The sequence below is a fragment of the Talpa occidentalis genome, unplaced genomic scaffold (genome assembly GCF_014898055.3).
Source record: "Talpa occidentalis isolate TD23 unplaced genomic scaffold, MPIMG_talOcc4v2.1 talOcc4.11, whole genome shotgun sequence".
NCBI classification, from domain to species: domain Eukaryota; kingdom Metazoa; phylum Chordata; class Mammalia; order Eulipotyphla; family Talpidae; genus Talpa; species Talpa occidentalis.
Genome location: NW_023601104.1, coordinates 17,448,658 through 17,472,508, shown reverse-complemented (window position 1 = coordinate 17,472,508; position 23,851 = coordinate 17,448,658). Strand labels below are relative to the sequence as shown.

The 23,851-nt window shown below is 39.4% G+C and overlaps 1 protein-coding gene across 6 annotated transcripts in view; it reads right to left on the bottom strand.

The window, feature by feature from the left end:
* The window catches only part of GALK2 (galactokinase 2), a 112,244-nt gene that overhangs the window by 39,886 nt on the left and 48,507 nt on the right, over positions 1 to 23,851 (bottom strand). For all 6 annotated transcript variants that reach the window (XM_037502449.2, XM_037502448.2, XM_037502444.2 and 3 more), the window contains 2 exons: positions 4,477 to 4,575; positions 2,828 to 2,980 (listed from right to left, as the gene is read on the bottom strand). In XM_037502449.2, the coding sequence (XP_037358346.1) occupies positions 2,828 to 2,980; positions 4,477 to 4,575 (252 nt within the window). The remainder of the gene's footprint in view (positions 1 to 2,827; positions 2,981 to 4,476; positions 4,576 to 23,851) is intronic.

Sequence of the window (23,851 nt, the reverse complement as noted above, 5' to 3'; positions counted from 1 at the left end):
TGAGTGTGTGTTATAAAGTCGAATTCAGAAGTCAATTTTGTGGACCAAAAAAGTGCCTCTAGGGCCTCCCTGGTGGCGCAAGGGGTTAAAACACAACCTATGAAGCTATCCACAGCCACTGCAGCATGAATTTGATCCCCAGCCGGTCAGGGAGCTACCCACATGGCACAGCAGACCTCTCCTGACTCGCCCGCTGCTCCCTTCAGCAGTGTATTTCAGTCATTCTGCCTGTTCTGTGCCCCACTCTGTTTCTAGTGAATCGTCTCACCCCCCACACCTCTGGCATGTACCCCAGTTCTTGTATGCATAAATAAATCTTTAAAAAAAAAGTACTTCTAAGACACACAAAGCGTTACACAGTTAAATTCGGTAAACATTTTCAAGAAGAGGTTTATAGCTACAACTGCTTCCAGAAGACATGTCCTTGTTCTAGCTAACTCTCAAAAGACATCCTTCCATCCTGATACTTTTCAATACAGAGATTCGGAACCACAATTTTATTTCTCACTTTCTTCTTGTACCTTTAAAAGAAAGTAGTCACAACATGGACCCACTTCCTATGCCTATGCCGCATACTTGTTTTGGCTCACCTCATAAAGGGTGTCTAATTTCGTGATAAAACTTTGAAAACAATTGTGTATGTCTGAGGTCTCCTCAGGAAGGCAACACTTACTCATCAACCTCAAGATAAAACATCAACAAAAATAAGCCCTCAAACAAATAAGACACTAATTTCTTCCATCTTCTGAAAGAGGAAGCTGGTCCTAAAGCAAAACAAGTTCACTGAAGCCTTGATATTGTACAGTTTACTGGCCTATTGCTTCATATATGTGTACTGAGCTGATAGCGTGTATAGTTTAACAGCAAAACATTAATACATATTTTAGAAATCATCTAAATAAGTTCCAAATTAAAAACATTTACATCATGGTTTAAAAACATTTAATCCAAAAATTGTCTAAGAGAAAATCTTTTATTTCTTGAATCATCCTATCTCTACTCTCCCTAATTTTACAACTGCAGTGGGTGGGAATGAAGAACCAATGGTAAGTAAGTCACAAGGGATAATGACACCTTAAATACTTCTATGGTAGTTAGTCCAGCGCTGGGCACATAATAGGCATTTGGGGAAAAACATGAAATAGAAAAAAATAAATAGGCCAGGGCAGGTAACACAGGGGGCGTGGTCATTCATTTATCCAACAACTTTTTACCCTGTGCCTACTTCAATCTAAGCACGATGCCAGGCATGAGGGATAGAAGAGTCAACCAGATGGGCACAGTCTTGGATTGTGGGTAAAATAAAACAGGAGAGAGGAGACAGACATTGAACAACTATGCTAAATGTCATAACTGACAAGTGCAAGCACTGTGAAATATTAAGGGGGCCCGAACTTAGCCTGGAGACAAGGAGTCAGAGAAGGCTTCCCAGAGGACATTTAGGCTGAGACATCCAAGGCGGGGTGGGGGAAGAATGTTCTGGATATGTGCCAAGTCTCTGAGTGAGAAGGAGCATCATGACTGCAGTGTGAAAGGAGTGGGAGTGCTCGGAGGGACGAGGATGAGGTGTGCAGGCAGCCGACTTTGCAGGGCTCGTTAGGTGGTGACAAGGACTTTTTATTTTATTCCAATGAAATGGAAAGCTTTTGAAAGGCATTAAGCAGGGAAATTACCTGATCAGATTTAAATTTCTAAACATCATTCTAACTGCTATTTCAAGAATGACTGGAAGAAAGCACAATGGAGCACCTGACTCAGAATTCACTCCCCCAGCTCCCAGCTTCAGTCTCTCCAACTTTCTAGTCAGATCATGTGCCATTCTGGATCACTTTTTGCAGCAGCTGATTACATACCACCTGACAATATACTAACAATTTCCTGTTCAGGTCTCCCCAATTTTAAGTCTGTTCTCCCTATTATTATGTTCTTTAAAAGATAAAAGGACACTGCATGGCCTCATGCTGTTAGGGATACAAGAGGTATTCAATGAACACCTCTATGCAGATTTAAGGCTTGACTGGCAAGGGTCTTCTAAACTATAGAACAGAACTGTCAAGACTCCCTTCAGGTTTGTGTTTCCCTAATAAACATGTAGAGTCTTTTTTTTTTTTAATTTTTTAAAGATTTATTTATGCATACAAGAACTGGGGTACAGGCCAGAGATGCGGGGTGTGAGAGGATTCGCCAGGGACAGTGGGGAACAGAACAGGCAGACTGACCAAAGTACACTGCTGAGGGGAGCAGCGGGTGAGTCAGGAGAGGTCTGCTGCGCCATGTGGGTAGCTCCCTGGCCAGCCAAGAATCGAACTCATGCTGCAGAGGCTGCGGATTGCTTCATAGCGCAGTGCTTAACCCCTTGCACCACCAGGGAGGCCCTAAACATGTAGAGTCTTACACCATCTTTAGGGTGATCTTTAGGGTCATCACTGACAATGGCCCATAGAAAAGTGATACATCTGAGAGGACCAGAGGTTGAAACTGCCTACCACTTTTGTGAAGAAATACTTCAGCTTTCTTTGTTGAGGAAACTAATCACTTCTCATCAATTGCCCCCATCTATCATTCTCCAGCTATAGAACTAACCCATGGCCTGTGCTTCATAGATAGAAGCTGTCCTCTTCCTCCCAAGAAGAGGGACCCTAGCTTCGAAGGAAAGTGCAGAGCACATAATTAGGTTTATTTATCTCCTGAATTTGGAATAAAATTGCTGTGTGCCTGAAGACCTTCAGCTAGAATGCTGTTACAATCAGAATGTTGCTGTAAATTTTAGGTAAAGTAGAACAAAGAGTAGGATAAGAAAAAGCCTACTGGTTTGCCAAGTTCATACCTTTGCAGCCAGCCGACATTCCATCACCCTGATATTGAAATGGGAAGTTGCTGCCTTATTCATTTCCACACAACTGTTGGCAATCACAAACACTGCTCCACTTGGGAGTTTCACATCAGTTGCCCTCAAAGGACTAAATTCTATCAACTTGGCCTATAAGAAGAAAAGTGACAGATGAGCTCTAATGTATTGGGATTCAGAAAATGGTCAATCATGTTTGCATATATTTGCCTTAGAAAATTTTTCTTAAAAATGATTCCTCCCGTTCAAATATTATTTATTGACTTGTAGGCTTTATTCAAATATTATTTATTGACTTGTAGGTGATAGCAATACAACACTGAACAAGACAAGCAACATTCCTGTCCTTACAGAACTTATATTCTGCTGGGAAGGACTATCATATAGACCTACATTTCCAGGATTGTTAAAATGGTAGCAGAGCACAGAGCAATATCTAGAAACATAGTTGAAGCACACTAAGAAGACAGAGTCTGGTGTAGGTGCCTGTGAAAAAAGCAGGAGATTTAAATTGAATCTTAATGGTTGAGAAAGAGTAGGGTAAACAGAGTTTCTTTCCCCAAATTGGATGTCAAGAAGAGGCAACATATGCAAGTTCAGAGGTTTAAAAAAAAAACATGTGGAGTGTTAATAGAGCTTTTGGTATTGAAATTTTGATGGAGCTTACTTAGAGGCTGAAGGACCAGGAGTGGCAAGAGGTTAAGGTGAAGGGTAAAGCAGGGGTCAGAGCATGAAGTGCTTTGCAAACCCAAAGAATCTGGACTTTATTCAGACTCTATAGCTAACTTATATTACTATCAGAACACTTGCCAGTATTTCTGCTTGTCAGGTCTCATCCCAAACACCCAAACTATTTTCTTAGCATGAAACTAAATTTCCCATGGCTCATATCTTTGGCTTAGGGTAATCAAGAACAAATATTCTTAATAAAAACAAATCCAGGTATTCTTGGAAAGCAGCCAAGTCTGTAGGAATCTGATGAAAAAGGAAGAAAATATTTAAAAGAAATGTCTGCTTCTATTTTGGAATTGGGCAGTTATGGGCAACAACCAAAACCTCTGCTCTGCCTAACAGAGTTGATATCCAAGGGGAAGTGGTATCCATCTAAGGAATTCATTCCTGGCTTATTGTCAACATTCTTTTTCCCACCACTGAAGCCCCAAAAATGTTGACAGAGAAAAATGATACCAAAGAGTAAATTATAAAAAGAGGGGTTGTGAGTATATGTGGTAAGGGAACTAACATTTGGGTTTAAACCAACAAGAGATTATGAAAATGCCATGAGGTGAAGTGATTCAGGACAAGAGAAGTAAAGGAGGTCCCGATAACTAGGAAGTTGAGAAATCTGAACAATGAGAAGAATTCAAAGGAGGGCAAAAAAAAAAAACTAGATGAAGGAGAAAAATAGGCTTGGGGTATCATTCTGGAAACTTAAAGAAGTGATTAACACAAACAGGGGAGGTGAGCTGGTGGTAACCTTGAATTACAAAGCAGTTGAGAGGTACCATTCTACAATAGAGGCTGAGAGAACAAGCTGCTCAGAAACAAGCATTCTGGGGATCTCAAAACTTTCCTCTCATTGTGCATTTTCCCTATTTGATATCTCCATAGAGCTTGATGCCACCTACCGTTCCTTCTTCTGCGAGAAATGCTATGGACTGGTCCATCCCTCCTCCTTCGGTGCCGATATAACGCTCACTCTTGGCGCATATTTCTGCCAGTTCCACCTGGAAATGTAAACATCGATTTGCACTGTGAGTAGAGTCTTCATCTATTTTCATTCATTTTTTTTCTCCAGTCATGGCATTTGATTTCCAGTGCTAACTCTGATTAATTGATAGTAGCCACCTGTGGCAGTGAGTTAACCATTGAGCTCAAAAGGAAAACATATCAAGATCAGGCGTGTCTGCAATGGGATAGGATGAGATGTTGACTATGTGTGCCATCGTTTGCTATTCCTAAAATACTCCACAAGGCAAGCAGTTTTTTCCATCTTTCTAATTGCTCCCATCCTCTCTAGACTGGTATTACTAAAAATCTCATATAGATATTCATTTATTACTTCCTCAGCTTCCTTTGCCTCCCAACAGTAGACTATTCCACAGTCTCCCCACAGCCAAACTGAGGTCATCCAACCTTATTTTTCAGTCCGAAAGTAATACTGTCTTTGTGGCGCTTCCTTTCAATATATGAACCAGAACTAGCATCATCCCGCAAGACATATTTTCCACCAACCAAGATGAAGAGGTCCAATACATGAACACAGCTCTCGTCCAAACTGAAAATGTCAAAATATCTTTTTACAAATCTTCAATGGCTGCCTATTGATTAACGTAAGTTCAAACTCCCCAGCCTGGCATTTCAAAGTCTTCCAAAATGTGGAATCAATTTGCAATGAAATCATATTATCTACCACTCTTTTCCATTATATTTGTCTCCTTGGCCATCTCACACATTTATGCAGATGGGCATTATTTCCTGTCATTTCTCATATAAATCCTAGAACCATTTAATACCCAGCTTATTGGCTAAACCAACTGCTCTGGGCAAATCAGAGGGCTAGGCACTCAAATCTTTCTCCAGCACAGACTCAACCTCAAATACTGTTCCCACTATGACAACCCCTTTCTTGGAATTCCCATATGCTTATAATTATCATCATCCATCCACTCATTTAGAAAGAAAATGAAGATAAGTAAGTTGAAAATGAACGAATGAATGATTAATTTTACAGTCCACCTGAACACATCAGGATACAGTAGTAAATTTAAAGGGGAAAAAAAGCAAGTACAAGTTTCCAAATCTTAATTAAAGCCCAGCTCTCCTGCCACCTAGCTATGTGATCTTAGATAGATTGCTTAATTTTTCCAACTTTTCATTTCTTCTTGAAATGCCTAGTTTTAAAGAATGGCACATATAAAAAAAAAACCAGCAACAACAAATGTTGGCGAGGATGTGGTAAAAAAGGAACTCTCCTACATTGCTGGTGGGAGTGCAAACTGGTCCAATACTATGGAAAGCTGTGTGGAGGTTCTTCAGGCTACTAAAAATGGTGCTACCATAAGACTCAGCAATTCCACTCCTAGGGATCTACCCAAAGGACACAAAAACACCTATGTTTATTGCACCCCTATGTTTATTGCAAACTATTTACAATAGGTAGAACCTGGAAACAACCCAAATGCCCAAAAATAGATGACTGGATCAAGAAGATGTGGAATATAGACACGATGGAATATTATTCAGCAATCAAAAAAAAACTCATGCCATTCGCAGCAACATGGATGGAGCTAGAAGGAATTATGCTCAGTGATGTATGTCAGAAGGAAAAAGAAAACTATCAGATGGTTTCACCAAAGCAGGAATATAGGGGCACCAAATAAGACATCAGTGTAAAAAAATAATAACAGTACAAAACACAACAAAGCAAAAACAAACAATTATAAATCAGAGACATCCTGCAGGGGAGGAGGCAAGAGAGGGATCAGAGGGAGGGAGGGAAGAGCACAGGGGACTGAGGTGATAGTGCACGGGTGCATTGGGGAAGGAAACTCTATGGGGACTACACCTGGGGGGGTGGGGGAAGCAAATATTGTTTAAAAATGAACAATGATGTAAAAATAATTTTTTAAAAAGAAATGCCTAATTTTAGCAGATAAAATTTATTGAGTGCTTACTGTATGCCAAGTACTATTCTAATTGCTCTGCATGAATTAATGATTTACTTCTTATAACGACCCTATAAGATAGGTATCTCCTCATTTTATAGATGAGGCAATTGAGTGGGTTAATTAGCTGAGACTAGCTAGTACTTAATCATTATACTATATTACCTCCCACCCACAATAAAAGAAAAACACAGACCTCCCTGATCATAGAATTATGGTGACAAGTCAATGAATAATATAAAAATACCTCATAATCTCTAAAGAACTATACAATTATTAATTTGTTATTTTTACATGATGAGCAAGAGAATCATTTGGTTTCCACAAGTGAAAGAAGTCCCAGGTCAAATGTAACGACAGGTATTAATTAATCTGGAATATAAGAATGTTTTTGAGTATTCAGGGACAGAGAACTTAAAAGATTCTGGATACCCCTAGGAGAACCTATTCAACAATAGGGAACAATAGAGCCAGAGGGAAGCAAGATAGTGGATGCCCTGTTGACAGCATTTCTGTTGGGGGGTCAGGGAGAACCCCCGTCTGCCAAACAAAAACATGCTTATACTGTACACTTCAACTGCAGGCCACAGACCGACTACCCCAGTGGCCCCTGTCTTCTACTCCCGTACTAAAGGTAAAATCCTAAAAGGTACGAGATGTGAAGGAACTAAAAACAAAAGGCTTTTGGGGTTTTTTTAATACCTCAAATCCTAATTAAGGAAAAACTTGCATACTTCTAGGAATAAGTAAATATCAGAGCTAGACCCATAGTCTTAGCCAGAGATAGCATGAGCTGAACTGAAAAAACCATTAATGAAGGCACCTTAACAGCAGGGAGCATACATGGGAGCACAGACTGCTCACCATTCTGGATGATGAAAGGGAGGCCTGTGATTCTGGCATCCCTTTTCTATCTTTGGGGGCCTGGGAAATTTCCTCCAAGAATTGTAACCGGGCAGAGTGACTTGAAAAGACACAAAATCAATACTCTGTATCTGAATATGGAATAAGTTTGTAGTAGATTCCATCAGAATAAGAAAGCGTGGTCTAAAACATTAGCAACAGTGTATGGAACAAAACCCATGGGAAGTTAACTTCAAGGAAAGAGCAAAACAAATTGCAGCATCTTTGTACTCAGCAAAGGACAAAGTCAACTTTTTCCCTGATGCCTGAAAGACACAGAGGCTCACCCACTTCACCTGTCTATCCATTTCCTTTATCTCCACCCTCAGCCCTACACACACACACACACACACACACACACACACACACACACACACACACACACACACCCCGCACCCCCTCAGGCAAGAACAGCAAGTGCTAGCCAAGAAGGGGTTCATTCTCTTCCCTACCAATGTATTTTTTTCTGCATTTCCACCTGAGCTCTTAACCCCAGGCACCCCCAAACTATGGCATTTAACTTGTGGCATTTAACTCTTTCCTTTCATGGAAAATACTTATGTCTGAGAATCATTAGGAAAGACAATGAGAAACTTTTCCAATGTTTGTAGCCAATAAATTCATTTCTGTTCTGATTCCTACCCTCTGGATAGTTAGAAGAAACCTGACATTATTCATAAACTTTCTTTTTAAGTTACTGAAGATAGTTAATGTGACTAATTTAGTCCTTTGTGTGGTTCTTCTCTTGAAGCAACCCGGGAAAGAACCAGAAGTCACATGAATTCCCAAATTAAACAGCTTATCCCTCTGCCGGCCTGTGGGGCTCCAGTAAGAAAAGAAATACCAGGATTAGACTTAACAGTCACTGAGAAGGACTAAGGATTGTTGCCCAGCTAAACCAGGATATTTATAAAAACAAAAATAATACAAAAAAAATTCAAGATAAAATACAGTAAACTCTATCTTTGTTTAGCAGTTTTACTGAGATTGTTAAAAGTAGGATAATTCATAGACAAGAAATGTTAATTTGAGTCAGTTGGCCACGCCTATGGGGAGCCTTGCTATTCAGAACACAAGATCCTAACCAAAACAGCATCGCCCAGCTATTGTCAGCCACCCTAAGTGCAAGAGAAAGGAAGAAAATTATCAGTCCCATACATTCACTCACAATTATTTAAAGTGTCCCTCAGATAAGTGAACAGGTCAATGTCTCCCCTCAAGAAGCTCACAATACTGTCTTCGGGTGGACAAGTTTTTCAAAAGAAAATGTAAAACAAAACTAGTATGCAGACAGCTTCTGTTAGTTCCTCCATCCTGCTATCTGCTCCAGGAGGCTGCCCCACAAGAACTTTTATCAGGAGACGCCTATAGACTCTGCTTCCCACTGAGTTCTTTCAACAGAAGACTCCTGCAAAATGGGGGTATGGGGGTGAGAGACAATGAAGTCAGGTCCTCCTATTAGGGGGAAAAGGATGTCCCAAAGCAAATTCCTTTTCAAGACGTGAAACAAAGAGTTTCACTGTGAGTCCTGCAGACCTAATGCGCTTTTATGGTGAACAATGCAAGAAAAATTACTTTGGGCTGGTCAACCGCGGGTGAAACTTGAAAAGCACATTGGGCGCCAAGCTGTTATAGAGCAACCCCGATATTAAACGGGTTCCTGGCTGTGGGTCCTCACCCCCGCGCTTTAAAGGGACTTATGAATACTCTACTACAGACACACACAAAAGGGTTAATAAAAGGTTTATTTACAAGAGAAAAGGAAATAAGGAAAATGTACAACTCAGGGAGAAAATAGGGAAATAAAGTCTTTAATGCGTCCTACCCGATCAGCCCACCTGGAAACCCAAAGGCACTCTCAGAGCTTCGAGCTGGCAGGGAGCCAAACTCAGGGAACCCCTCCAAAGCCCACGTGTCTGGCTTTATACCACACCTGGCTGCTTAACCCCACCCTCAGGTCCCAGCCACCTTCCCTTTGGTGGTGATGGGATTTGGAGTTCCCAGTGTCTTTGGCTTTGACCTGGGGTGGGGGTGGAGTCCACAAAGCCTGTATGGAATTTGCTTTGGGACATCCTTTTCCCCCTAACACTCCCAGTTAGGATCACTTCCTGGGTTCCTCTCCACCGATATCTTTATAGACAGTCCCTTTTAAATAAAGTGTCACTTATTATTGCATGTGCCATCAGTTTTCTGTTATGACCCTGGCATATTTCTAAATAAGGTGAAAATGCTAATGGGTCCCCTGATTTTTCTTTACCCCAAATATTTTCTTTACTTCCCCTGCAATTCTTCTCCACCCTAACTTTCAAAGTGTCTGGTTCTTACCTGGAGCTATTTTCAAATTCTTCCCCTAATTGGCAAACCTAAAGTCCAGTCAGGTAGGAAAAACTTCATGAAAGAGCATCAAGGTAACCCTGAAAAAGACTGAGGCAAACTTCCTTTGTTTTGTAACATGGCTGGTGACCAAGCTTTAGCTTGGAGAATACTTTGGAGTATTCTAAGGGGGAGAAAAGTAGGCTTGCTTTAATTAAAAAAGAAGGAGGCTATTATTTCTTCCTCACAACTCTAATGCAAAGAGATTAGTAACATTGGCATTTTTTACTTCAAGAAAAGTTGTTTGAGGACAATGACAGCCAATTCCCAAATGAGCACAACAGATGTAACTGACCCCGATGGTTCAGGCTAAAAAGTTGCAGAAAGTAATACAGGAAAGAAAAAAAAAGTTCAGATATTAAAAAGATTAGAAATTAGAAAGAAACAAAAGTGAGTCGAGTTCTCAAAAGTAAATCTGAAAAAAAGAATCTAGAACCATCAAAAAATCTGCATTAAGCTCTCCTGAGTAGGTATTGATGTGGTTTTAATGGGTTCCTTCACTCTCTCTGAAAAAAGGTACGGGCAGACTCCTGAGAAACAGTCCTAAGGAAGTAATCATGTATCCATTTCAGAAATAGTCATTCATAGGGCCTCCCCTGGTGGTGCAGGAGGTTGAGCTCAGCGCTATGAAGCTGTCCGCAGCCTCTGCATCGTGGGTTCGATCCCAGCCGGCCGGCGAGGATCCCACATGGCATGGCTGACCTCTCCTGTCTCACCCGCTGCTCCCTCGGCAGTGTATTTCAGTCAGTCTGCCTGTTCTGCTCCCCACTCTGTCTCTGGTGAATCCTCTTACCCTCCTGCGCGTCTGACCTGTATCCTAGTTCTTGTATGTATGAATAAATAAATCTTTAAAAAAAAAAAATGTACGGGCAGATTCCCATTCAGCAGCACACAAAGTTTACTAAGGAAAAAGATGTTTGCATAGACACAAACAGGGGAAGGCTGCATTTTAAAGCGGCAGGTTTATTAGGAAAAAAAGTAGCTCCTGCACTGACACAGGAGGGCAGTCTTGTGACAAGACCTGCATTTTGCCAGGGCAAGAGTTGTTCTTATAGTGTTCCTCAGGGGTGGTGGGGGGAGGTTGGTTTCTTTGTGGAATTGTATATATTAGGAAATCCATCACTTCTAAGGCCTGGTTGGGTTAATTCACAAGGACCTTTGTTTCTTTGAAATGACCGACAATTCTCCTTATCCTCACCTCAGTCTGTACTTATGGATTTCCTCAGCAGTCTTAAGGGCTATGTTAATCCCTCCTATATCTGTCTCCAGCTAGTCCTGGAGGCAAGCAGTTTAGGAATAGGGAGTCAAGGTGTTTGTCTTTCCCAGCAGGGTATCCAGGAACCCTCCAGGAGCCAGTTAATGGTTGATCTTGAGGAGGGGGCATCAGGAATGCAATTCAGTGAGTTCTGAATACAATTCTATGGTCAGGAAAAAGTAGACTTCTCCATCTTTGGAGAGAACATAATCTAATAAACTTGGAGAAGGCTAACAGCTGGGACACATGGCTCTAAAAAATATCTAAGGTGCTTGGTGAGAATCAGGCCTGTCTCAGAACTGCTGCATCAGAATGTATAACTTAACAAGAACATGAGGTGACCTGTATGTACATGAAATTTTAAAACATTCTTCTAAATGATTTCCTTCACTATTATTCAATTAATAAATTACACAGGGAAGAATCAGAAGAAAGGAAAGAAGGCTAACAAAATATCAAATGTCTTCTAAGACAGATGCTGTGCAGGGTATTTAATGGGTGTTATCATATTTAGTCTCCAAAAATAATCCTGAAATGTCAGAATTATAGATGCTATTTCACAAAGAAGGAAATTGAGGCTCAGAAAGGTCAATAAACTAATCCAGACTAAGATCAAAGCCAGGTAGATCTGGTGCCATAGTCAGCCAGGATACTTTGTCCCCCTGTCTCAGGGAACAGAGGCATGCACAATAGATGGAGCAAAATGTAAGGATACCTGAACTGAAATTCCCTGCCCTCAGAATGGACAGTGGAGTTAATCATGAGTCTTAGGGTGCAGACATTTCTGAGACCACAATTGCACTTCATTTTATTTTATCCCCAGATTAAAACAAAAATCCACCTTGCTGGATGGTTGAGAACTGAGGACTTTCCCATTACTCATCTCCAAATAAAATCCCAAACACCTGCCCTCCTAAAAAGCCAAATGTTCACCCCAAATGCAGAGTGAACTCAATGTAAGGCTGACAACTAAGTACAATTTCTGTAGCCTAGTGAGTATCACAGCTGCTAACATGTAAGTCAGACACATTCTGAAACACTTTATATTTACTATGAATTTCAAATCTCTAAGGAGAATATGTATTGTTAAATGCAGTTTATGGACCTCCCTGGTGGCCTAGGAGTTAAGTCTCAGCACTATGATCGCTAAGACCTGAGGTTGATGCCCAGCCAGGGAGCTAACCCACATGGCACAGCAGACTTCTCCTGTCATGCCCACTGCTCCCCTCAGCAGTGTATTTCTATAGATCTGCCTGTTCTGCTCCCCATTCTGTCTCTGGTGAATCCTTCTCCAATCCCCACCCCTTACACCCCAGTTCTTCTATGCAAAAAGAAATAAAATTAACAAATAAATGCAGTTTATAATGAAGAAACTGAAGTTTGGAATGGTTAAGTAAATCACCTAAGATCATTCAGCTAGTAAGTAGCAAGACCAGCATTTGAACTGAGTTTTTCCTCTACTCTTAGTTATTCCCAAAGGAGTGGAGTTTTAAGGATGGACCAGGAACTCAAAAAATTCAGGCATCCCAAAAAGCCTTCCCTGCATACTTTTTCTCTCTCATTAACACAATCAAGTCAACCCCTTTCATTGTTTAAACTTTAAAAGAAAGAAAAGGCACCAAACACATACCAAGGTAACTGTAATTGAGAAGGAAGGAGAAAGAGAATTCCTCCCTTCAAAAAAAAAAATAGTTGCAGTGGCAAGACAGCAGAAGCCTGGCCAGATTGATGAGACTCAGACAAGAATATGACCCAAGTCACTGCTACTAAATAACAAAGGGGCCTCCAACGCCTGTGGTAAGGACTGTGTCGCTCCCTTGGCTGGCAGAGCATTCATTTTGGCTTTGGCCTTTGAAAGACATCGAATAATGATGATAATGGATGGGCACTAGGCCTACAATCCCTCTGGTTTGGCAAGTGTGTCTGGGAACTACACGTCCCTTGTCATGGTCAGAAGGACACTCCTACTCCTCTGGGGAAGGGTTCTCACACTGAGTTTTGAGCAGCACAGTCCTGGTCCACCCTGGAGGGCCAAAATGCAGGTGCTCTGAGTGTAAAACAATCAACCACTGCCAGGAGAAGGTACAGACGAAGACATTAGGATTGTCCCACTCTAGCATAATCGTAATTGATAAAATAAACACCTGCTAATTTTTCTAATATGACATTATATATAAATGGACCCAAATCGGGGGGCCTCCCTGGTGGCCTAGGGGTTAAGTCTCATGGCTATCACAGCTATGGCCTGAGTTGATCTCCCGCCAGGGAGCTGAGCTTCCCACTCTGCCTCTGATGAACCTCTCACCCCCCCACCTCTAGCCTACATCCCAGTTCTTCTCTGCAAAAATAAATAATCTAAAAAAAAAAAAAAAGAAATGGACCCAAATCAAAGAGAAAACACTAATTCCCAAGGATCATCATCTAAATTAACCATATCCACAGCTCAGTGTACATGTTTGCCTGGTACAGAGTTCCATGTGCACAATTCTCAGTTTATAAAATGTGGACATGAAGTAGGAGGAATCTTTATCATTAGGAAATGGTGGAGAGTGTTGAAAGAGTTGTTACAAATGAAATGAATTGATTTTATTCAATGTGCTCAAGTGTTATTCCAACAGCATCTACGAGGGTCTAGTGATGTCTCGTGAACATCACTTTTGCGTTTGTTTTCAGACCACCATTTCCTGTCGGGATACATCCAAAAATATCCAAAACTCATTAGAGTCTATAGTTTCTAGCCTACTGCTTCAATGATGAGATGAAAAAGGTACAAATTTCACTTCTTTTCCACTTTTCTGTCTTATTTTATGGGAAATGTGCCAAAGATTATCAAAATATCTACAATGTGAGACACAAAAGGAAGAAATAAGGGACCCATAAAATTCTCCCAAATAAAAATAACCAATTACCAAATAAGTGACACTAAGAAAAAGAAGTTGAGGGCCTCCCCCGGTGGCACAGCGGTTGAATCCCCAGCCGCCGGGGAGGGTCCCACTAGGCGAGCAGACCTCTCCTGCCGCCCGCTGCTCCCCTCAGCAGTGTACTTCGGTCCTTCTGCCCGCTCTGCTCCCTGCTCTGGCTCTGGTGAATTCTCTCACCCTCCCGCGCTTCTGACTCTACCCAGTGCATGTATAAATAAATAAATAAATATTTTTTAAAAAAAGAAAAGAAAGAAAAAGAAGTTGACACAACTGAACAGACGGCTTCTCGGTGAATTACTGTTGCCGTCATTGAAAGAATTGATGTTTTCCATTGAGACTGAGGCCGAACATTTACATCTTTACTCCTGTAAATTATTCCAATACTTCTCTTCATACTGATTTTTAACTTATCATAATTTTAGAATTTTAGTAAACTTTAATTTTTAATGTATTTATTTTCTTATGTCATTGTTCATTTTTGGACAGTATGTGATTTCTCCCCTCTCCCAGCACCATAGCAGCTGACCCATCACCACTGTCCCTTGAGCCCTTCCCTCCCCTGCTTTGACCCCCCTCCCTCCCCTTCCCCTGCTGTATGCCTCAGATCTATGGTCATCTTGCAAGTTTTGTCTTTTTTTTTCTGACCCTGTTTGGTTTCCCTATATTCTACCTATAAGTGAAACCATCCAATATTTATCTTTCTCCTCCTGGTTTATTTCGCTTAGCATAATCCCTTCCAGCTTCATCCATGTTGCTGCAAATGGCATGAGTTTGCCTTTAGTGAATTTCTCAAAGCAATGTTTCCAACAATTGGTAGCAAACCATTAACTGATCATAAAATCAACTTTGTAGTTCAAGATAAGCTTTTAAATAGAAAAGTAATGGAAATGGTAAGGTAATAAAACAAAAAGCACTGCAAGTAAAAAGGGTAAGTATTGTTTTGTGACATTTTTAGAGTATGTTTGCTAGTGTGTATTTGTGTGTTATACAATATACAGCATTACACTGTAAAACATTTTTTACTGTGGGTCATTACCAAAAGTATGAGAAGCTTTGACTTAAAGTAATTAACTGACAGTAGGGGAATCTCAGCCATCTATAGACAGGTAATTAATGGGCCAATGCTTATTTATGAACCCTGATTCCTTGTTTCATTAAATATTAACAAATAGCCTATAATCTGCATTAAAAACATCTGATTCCTAATAATTTCAACATGAAACAATTTTGGTGTTCTCCTGTCCTTAATGAGGCTAAAAATCTAACCTCTGAGTCAGACCAAAACAACCATGTTTTCAGTTATAGAAACATCTGAAGACCCTAGACTCTTATGGACTCCTCTTTAATCTCTCCCTTTGCCAGAAAAAGCCCTTCCTAATTTGTCCCTATATGATAAGTGGCTCTGCTTTTTTGCCCTGTGTAGTCACCATGTGCGGTCCCTTCAACTGTGATTGAATCCTGATTCTTTTACTCTCAGATCCCTCTCCCCATCCTCCTCTTAGCCTTTGTGATTTTATGTATATATATATTTTGTCTCAGTTCCTGGCACACAATTCCTAGAGTCCTTGAAATCCCTGGAGTGCTGAGTGTCTTTTATATGCTAACGCAAGAACTGCTAACTGTCATCCAGGTTGTGATACAATTGAACCTGAATTCATTTGTAGGACACCGTGTGCAGAGAGTGGTACATTTGGTATATGTTAGGAGGAAAACACACATTTGGTGTCAGAAGTGTTGTGACTGAAAATAATTCCTACCCCTCTTCCTCCAAGGTCACAGCCACTGCTGTCATTTACTATATTATTTATGAAACTGAGTGTAACAGTCACCTTTGAGATGCATGCCTAGTAACCCCCTCCCCATCTCTACTCTTTTCTAAGGTCACTGACTCCATCCCCCTTGTTCTTACTCCTCCCACCCACTACCCCAAGATAAAGACAATGTAGCTGAATGCCAGATTTACACTATAACCTGTCATCTCCCACCCATCCACACAAACAGCCAAACTACCCAACTTGCCACTGTTTATAGATCCAGGGGTAGGTACCTCACTGAAGGGAAACTAACCCAATTCCTTTCTACATTCCCTTCTCCAAGGAAATCTTCATAGTGGGAAAGAAAGGGATATCCAGATCTGTTTCATAGGATGGATCTTCCCCTTCCTGTTTTCATTTTCTTTTTTTCTTTTCATTTTCATTTTCATTTTCATTTTCTTTTTTCCTGCTCCCATGAAAATGTGGGATCACTTTCTCCGTTTCTTGAATCTGGGGTGTAACCTGCTTTGGCCAATGGGATATGTGTCACATAGACATGAAGAGCAATGGTGTATTACAGGTTGCCCTCACGCTGTTCTTGAAAACCCTAGACCTCCATTTGGTCAAACCCGGACTAGCCTGGGGGAACAGCAAGAGACATGTGGCCCAGTTGTCCCCTTCAACCCAACTGACAACCAGCAGCTGAGAGCAGACGTATAAATGAGCCCAGCCAAAACAAACAAAAGTATGGTCAAGCTGAATCCAATCCAAATGGTTGTTGTTTTAAGCCACCATGTTTGAGGAGAGTTTATTATACAACAAAGGCTAACTGAGATACCCACCTCTGCATTCCAGGACACATCCCATGAGTGGGTTCTTTTCCTTTGCAAGCAAGAGAAGACTCACACGTACATTCAAAAAGACTTTATGTTCACAGAAGCCCAAAGAAAAGTCAAGCATTTGGGGGCCTCCATGGTGGCGCAAGGGTTAAGATGCACCCTATGAATCAATCTGCAGCCTCTGCAGCACAAGTTCGATTCTTGGCCAGCCAGGGAGCAGCCCACATGGCACAGCAGACCTTTCCTGACTTGCCCTGCTGCTCCCCTCAGAGTGTGCTTTGGTTGGTCTGCCTGTTCTGTTCTCCACTCTGTCTCTGGTGAATCTTCTCACCCCCAGCACCTCTGGCCTGTACCCCAGCTCTTATATGCATAGATAGATAAATCTTTGGGGGAAAAAAAGAAAAGTCAAGCATTCCAACAATTTTAAACATTTTGTTCCACTGAATTAAAAAAAAAAAAAACACCATAAAATTATTCACACAGTTGCATACTACCCTTTCCCAAAATGCAAGATCAGTTCCTCTGTAGTTTATCAATTTTTACTATATATGTGCTACCAAAATAAGTACCCCATTGACTTTTCATAAAAATTGATTTATGATCTGACCCCTGCTTATGTCTTCATCACACACTCCTGCTCCTTTTATCACATGGTCTGTGCTCCTGTCAAAGTGAAATAATTTCAGTTTTCTGAATATACCAAGTTCTCTCTGCCTCCATGTCTTTGAAGCACTGTTTCATCTGTATTCATTCAACAAACATCTACTGAGTGCCAACTAAGGGCAAGGCACAGTAATAGATTCTGGGAATACAGCAGGGGGTGAAGAGAGACAAGAATTCTACAATCTTCTCACCTTCATAACAGTGCCTAATCACTTCCCCTAATAGTAAATTTAAGCACCAACTCCTGTGGGGTATTTTCATGGCCTCCTAGAATGAAGAGTTATATGTTCTGACTCCTCTGCCTTATCAGTCTGACAAAGTAGTAAATTTCTTCATATCCAAAATGGGAGTTAAAATAATTACCACTTCATTGATTTGTTGTAAGAATTTTAAAAGCCTACTATATAGTTAGTGCATAATAAATGCTGGCTACAATCACTGGCCAACCAACAATCAATATCCCACAACACCTTAGGATCTTGTCATGTCCTCCATCTGGAATGCACTTGCTCGGAAACCTCTGCCCTGAAGCCACCCATCAGATAGACTTCCCCTCACCTTCCTAAACTATATTAATACCTCAGCTACTCTCAATTTCATGCCATGTTTTGGTTTTCTTCAAGGTTTTGCCATTATGTATTATCATTTCATTTCATTTCTATCTCCCCCAATCAACTGTAACCTCCCTGAGAACAGGCACCCTATATTAGTCATGACTCTATCCACAGTACCTAGAATCATGCCTGGCACAAAGCAGATGGTCTACAAAAATTTATTAATTAATTGGATCAACATATCCATTAAATGTAGATTCCTTAACTGTAAGGTTTTTAGAAATTACAAAAATTTTATTTCAAGGTGACAATGAGTCTAATCTTTGGTTTTTAATTTTATGGATTACTTTCATTTTTGTTTTTTAATATATAAATTATCCAGTCTTCTTCAATGAGAATACAATGCTCCATTTTAAGAAAAATAGCTTTATAAGGGCCCTATAATCTGAAGAAAACAGGAAAAACTGCAGGAAAAAAAATAGTTTCACCCATTTATAATAGAATTCGGTGCTTCTCAATGGACTATGTGGTAGACAGTAGGTGTTTGGGGGTGGGAGTACTATGGTAACATCTCCAGAAGTAGGGGACTCTATATTTCAAAAATATGAACAATGATGTAACCCAGTGTTACCTCAAAAAAATATTTTGCATTAATTTGAAAGAAAACCTGCACTCCTATATTTATTGCAGCACTATTTACAATTGGTAAGATATGAAAACAACCTAAATGGCCAAAAATAGATGGCTGGATCAAGAAGATGCGGTATAGATACACAATGGAATACTATTCAGCAATCAAAAGGATAAACTCATGCCACTTGCAGCAACATGGACGGAACTAGAAGGGATGATGCTCAGTGAAATAAGCCAGAAGGAAAAGAAAAATACTGGTGGTTTCAGTTATAGGAGGAATATAGGGGAACCAAATAAGGGATCGGGGGGGGGGGAAGAGGAAAAACTAGCAGGAAACCCTAAATTGAAAACATTCAACTGGGGAGAGGGAGGGAGAGGAGTTAAAGCAGGGGTAGGAAGAGCACAAGAAACTGTGGTGATGGTTCACAGGTGACTTGGTGGCGGGAATTCTATGGGGACTACACCTGAGAGGAGAAATCAAGCATTGTACAAAAATGAACAATGATGTAAAAAAAAAAAATCTAAATATATATATATATATATATTTTAAAAAGTTTTGAATTAAACCCAACCACACCTACCCAATAAAAGGAAAAATAGGGGAAAAAAAACAAAAAACAAAACAATTCTCTGCTTCTCCATTCTATTCATGACTCTAGAAACTCACAGGCTCACAAATTAGCCTGCAAGACTCAAACTCACACTTCAAAACTGTTGGTTTTCTCAGCTGCCATACTTTCAGTTAATACTTATCATTTTTTCTATAACATCAATAACAAAATATTTCACTGATCTTTATTTTCTGGGCAAAAAGCAAAACCTCTCACTTTACTAATTCATGACAATATAAAAGCCTATCTCCTTTCTCTAGTACAAAGAAAATTGGGAAACAGAAAATAAAACCAAGAAAGCATGAGGCTTTACAAGGATGAGTAATATAATCAGGGATAAAGGAGATGTTTTTCACATGCATCAAAAGAGACCTATGCCTTTAGAATCGGCTCCATTTTTGGCAGCCAAATAAGTATTATAGAGTATATCCAGTTTCATCATCTCTTTTATTCCTTGAACCCCTCCCTATATATTAATAATTAACTCCTTCAATTATGCTCAGTGAAATAAGCCAGAAGGAAAAAGAAAAATATCAGATGGTTTCACTTATAGCAGGAATATAGGGGAACCAAATAAGACAGCAGTGAAAAAAAAATAATAGTACAAAACACAACAAAGCAAAAACAGACAATTATAAATCAGAGACATCCTGCAGGGGGGGAGGAGGGAGATGGATCAGAGGGAGTGAGGGAGGAGCACAGGGGACTGTGGTGATGGTGCACGGGTACCTTGGCGAAGGAAATTCTATGGGGACTATACCTGAGGAGGTGGGGGAAAGCAAATATTGTTTAAAAATGAACAATGATGTAAAAAATAAAATTAATTATTTAAAAAATAAATATTTTTTTAAAATAATTAACTTCTTCACCTGAGAATATTGGAGACAGAGGATAAAATTCAGAAAGTTCAGGATAGGTGCCAGAGAGACAGTCTTTACTAGTGTCATTACTATGAATGACACTTGGACTTATGGGAGTACATATATATGACAAAACCTATTAGCAACAAGAAAGAACCTAACACCTGGCACAGAATGCCTAGAATTAAGGTTTTATAGTACCATTTTAACAAGCAGTATGGCACAGACCCCAACTATAAACATCAACCACAGGCAGAGAGAGATATTGGTGGATCATCCCTACCTAGAACATAACTGTTCAAATAATATGGATAAATGAATAAATAAATGAATAAATAAATCCTCTGGACTAAGTCTTTAAAACTGATAGACTCTCAAGTGGTTATACTAAATAAAGGCCCAAATAATTATTTACATTATCACCAGCAAATTATTGTGTTGCAAATGAGATTGCATTATTTTTCTTAATTCAATTGGACCAGACTGTTGGCTGGAGATACAAAAGTTTTAAAAGGGATCATCTCTGTGCTTGAAGACTTTCCCATAAGAGGCAAACATCTTTGCAATACAAAGTGAGAATCACTGTAGTGAACTTAGAATTTATACTGAGATTCCACAGGTCTAGGAGTTTTAACCATGGGGAGAGTAGTGAGGGAACCCAATAGACGAGTCCCCTGCATACTTAATACACAGTTCAGTTGGCCATGCCAATTAACATGGATGGTACTAAAACAGTAAACACACGTGAATAGGTCAGTACCCAACAACTCAACTACCCGTCTGCTTCCTGTAGATGAGTAATCAACCTCAAAAGCAAAGGACTGCACTGTTTATCTTTTGCTTCCTATAATGTACCAACTAGATGGCTAGGGACCTGGAAGATCAAATGTCTGCCCTGACTTCTATCAACACCACCCACCTGGGAAGGAAAAAAAGTTTAATGTACCTAAGAAAGCAAGCACATGACGGCAGCCGTCAGTCCATGTCAAGCCACTCTTAAGTCCACCTGTTGTCTGCAGAAGCTCTGGCTTAAATCCAACATTTATCTAGACAGGCTGCAGTATCATTTTTACAGTTGAATATACTACTAATCAGCCTCTTTTAATCAAACACAAAGCTTTAAAGAATTAAGCCTGTGTAGCACAAGCCCCCTCAAAAGATTACAATAATTAGAGATACAGAGACATGTAAATATTTGTTAGTCAAAACAAATTTGTGTTGCCTGGTATTTTCTTTGGAGCCTGCCCATGTCATTACACTGAAATGTGATATATACAAACCCTGAGTGACTGCAAGTGAAATAATGTGACCCTATATACACAGTGACAGTTTAAAATTACATTTGCTTTGGTTATTTTTATGTTAGACATCTCAAACAGTTTATTCTAAGCTTAGTACATCTTGTTTTCTAAACAAAACAATGAAGGAGAACATAAAAATACTTAAATAGCTGTGTAACAATGAAGGCTTTTAATTCCTTGACAAAGCTGAGAATTTGTGATTTTTAAGTCATCAGTATCTTCATTCATTCAGCAAACATTGAATTGGGTGCATTGGGTGTTGTGTTTATTAAAACACATAACACAAGACTAGGTGTGTAACAGTATTTAGTTCTACTTTTAATGGATTTTCTAAACTTTTTTAAACTATTATTAACAAAATTCCACCTTTTTAAGAAGGAAATTATATTACCTAATCTAAGGCATTATTTTGGATAGGCAGATTCTTATTCCTGTGTATGAAAACATTTTAAAATATAATGGGATAAAACAAAATCATGCGGGGCCTCCCCGGTGGCGCAGCGGTAGAGCGCTGGGTTGCGAAGCTGCCCGCGGCCTCTACGGCGCCGGTTCGATCCCCGGCTGCTCCCCGGCCACCGGAGGAGGGTCCCACATGGCGCGCAGACCTCTCCTGCCGCCCGCTGCTCCCCTCAGCAGTGTACTTCGGTCCTTCTGCCTGCTCTGCTCCCCGCTCTGGCTCTGGTGAATTCTCTCACCCTCCCGCGCTTCTGACTGTACCCAGTGCATGTATAAACAAAACAAACAAACCAGCAAACAAATAAATAAAGCATGCCTCTATAAAAAAAAAAAAAATTTAAAAAAAAAAAAACAAAATCATGCAATGTGATTCACTGGTAAGGACATCACCTATATAGTATTGCTGGGGGGCTCATCTCAATCTAATAATAGGGCAGCCACCTGATGAGGGGAAAAAAATGTGTCTGGACTTTTCAAAAATGTTAATGTCATTAGAGGCAAAGCTGGGGAATTGTTCTAAAAGTCAAGAAAGATGACATTTAAATACAATAACTGGATTAGAAAAATAAAAAAGAAAGAAAAGTATAAAAATGGGAAGAGTTTAAAGGACAGTTTTATTGGGACAATTGTAAAGTTTGAATATGGATGCATGATAGGAAGTATTGTATCAATGTGATTATTATATTGTGGTTATGTTAAATATTGCCTTGTCCTTAGGCAACACATGCTGAAGTATTTAGTGGTCATGTAGCCAACTAACTCTCAAATCGTTTTAAAAAAAGTAGTTGAGAAAAAGATAAAACAGAATTTGCAAAACGTTTTCATGGATCCAGGTAAAAACGTATGCATGTTCCTTGCTTACTCTTGCAAATTTGAGAAAATTTGACATTTTCTCATTATAAAAAGTTGAGAAATATTTTGTTATTTTAAAAATTCATCTCTGTGTTTGTAATACCTAACAGTGTTGTCAACTTGTAGCAATAATGTTAAATTATCCCCCAAAATTAAAGGGAATCAATGAAAACTTCTAAATATAAAGACATCTTGCATTAAAACAGGTTCCTGAGAATTATTCCTAAAGAAAGCACATTGTTAAATAAATTTTTTCTATAAATTATTTCTGCTTTATCACTAAAACTTCTTTTCCTAAAGAATTATAATTTTGCAATATCTGACAAAATCTTACGTCAATAAAATAAATATAAAAATAACTAAATTATTAAAATATTTAAGTATATAAAATGATGTTAAAGCACTTTCATCTCTTTATAATATATAGTCCTTTAGGGCATGTAGAATAGATTTACATTTAAATTTTTTAATTTTAAATTTTATTCATTGCTTGAATTTTGTCATATATTTTACGAAGAAATAACAAAATTTTATCAGAAGAAAAAACATTAATCAGATATTCTCGGATGCCCTAGTAACTATAGGAGTCATGACCAATTTTATCTTCCTTGTAACTTGCTTAAATTATAGTAGATTATGGGCTTTGATGACCACACATAAAGTTCCACAGACCCTGCTTCCACTTGATTTAAATAAACACAGTCAAAATTAACAACTGGTTAATGGCCCAGAATGTCTTCTTATGTGGGATATTACCCAAGATCTTTGCAACAGTTATATTTTATTTACAAGCTTAAAATAATTAAATCAACATATTGGTCAAAGAGTAACCTGGGTGGCACTCATTAAAATCTATCATTTGAAAGTGATACCCCAAAAAAGTCAAGCGCTTCCTATGCAGCCCTTAGTAAGACCAGATTGGTGCTGCTATAAAGCAGGTCACCCAAGTACTAAGAGCACAACCTGAATTTCCAGAAGATAAATGTTAAGAACTTTCTCCATTCATTTTAAGAAATTAAATGAAGTGGGATTCCCCATTTTGTTCCCAGTATTGCATTGCACCAAAGAAGTTATGATATTTCACTGGAAATAATTTAATTGCAGGGCAAATTACTTTAACATGTTGAATTGCTAAACTGACAGTTGAATAGTCTACACATGTGAAATGAAACTTCAGCAAATGTCAGCTTTGCTATTCAGACACCAGAAAACAAATCCTTCTTCTCTGAAAAGTTTTATTCTTTAAAAAATTTGTGAAAAAGTTTTTAAAAGAAAACAAAAGGAGCTCTGGCTTTTCCATGACTCGTTTTAGTCATATATTGTGGGATCTCTTATATAACAGTAAAATGATAACTGGGAA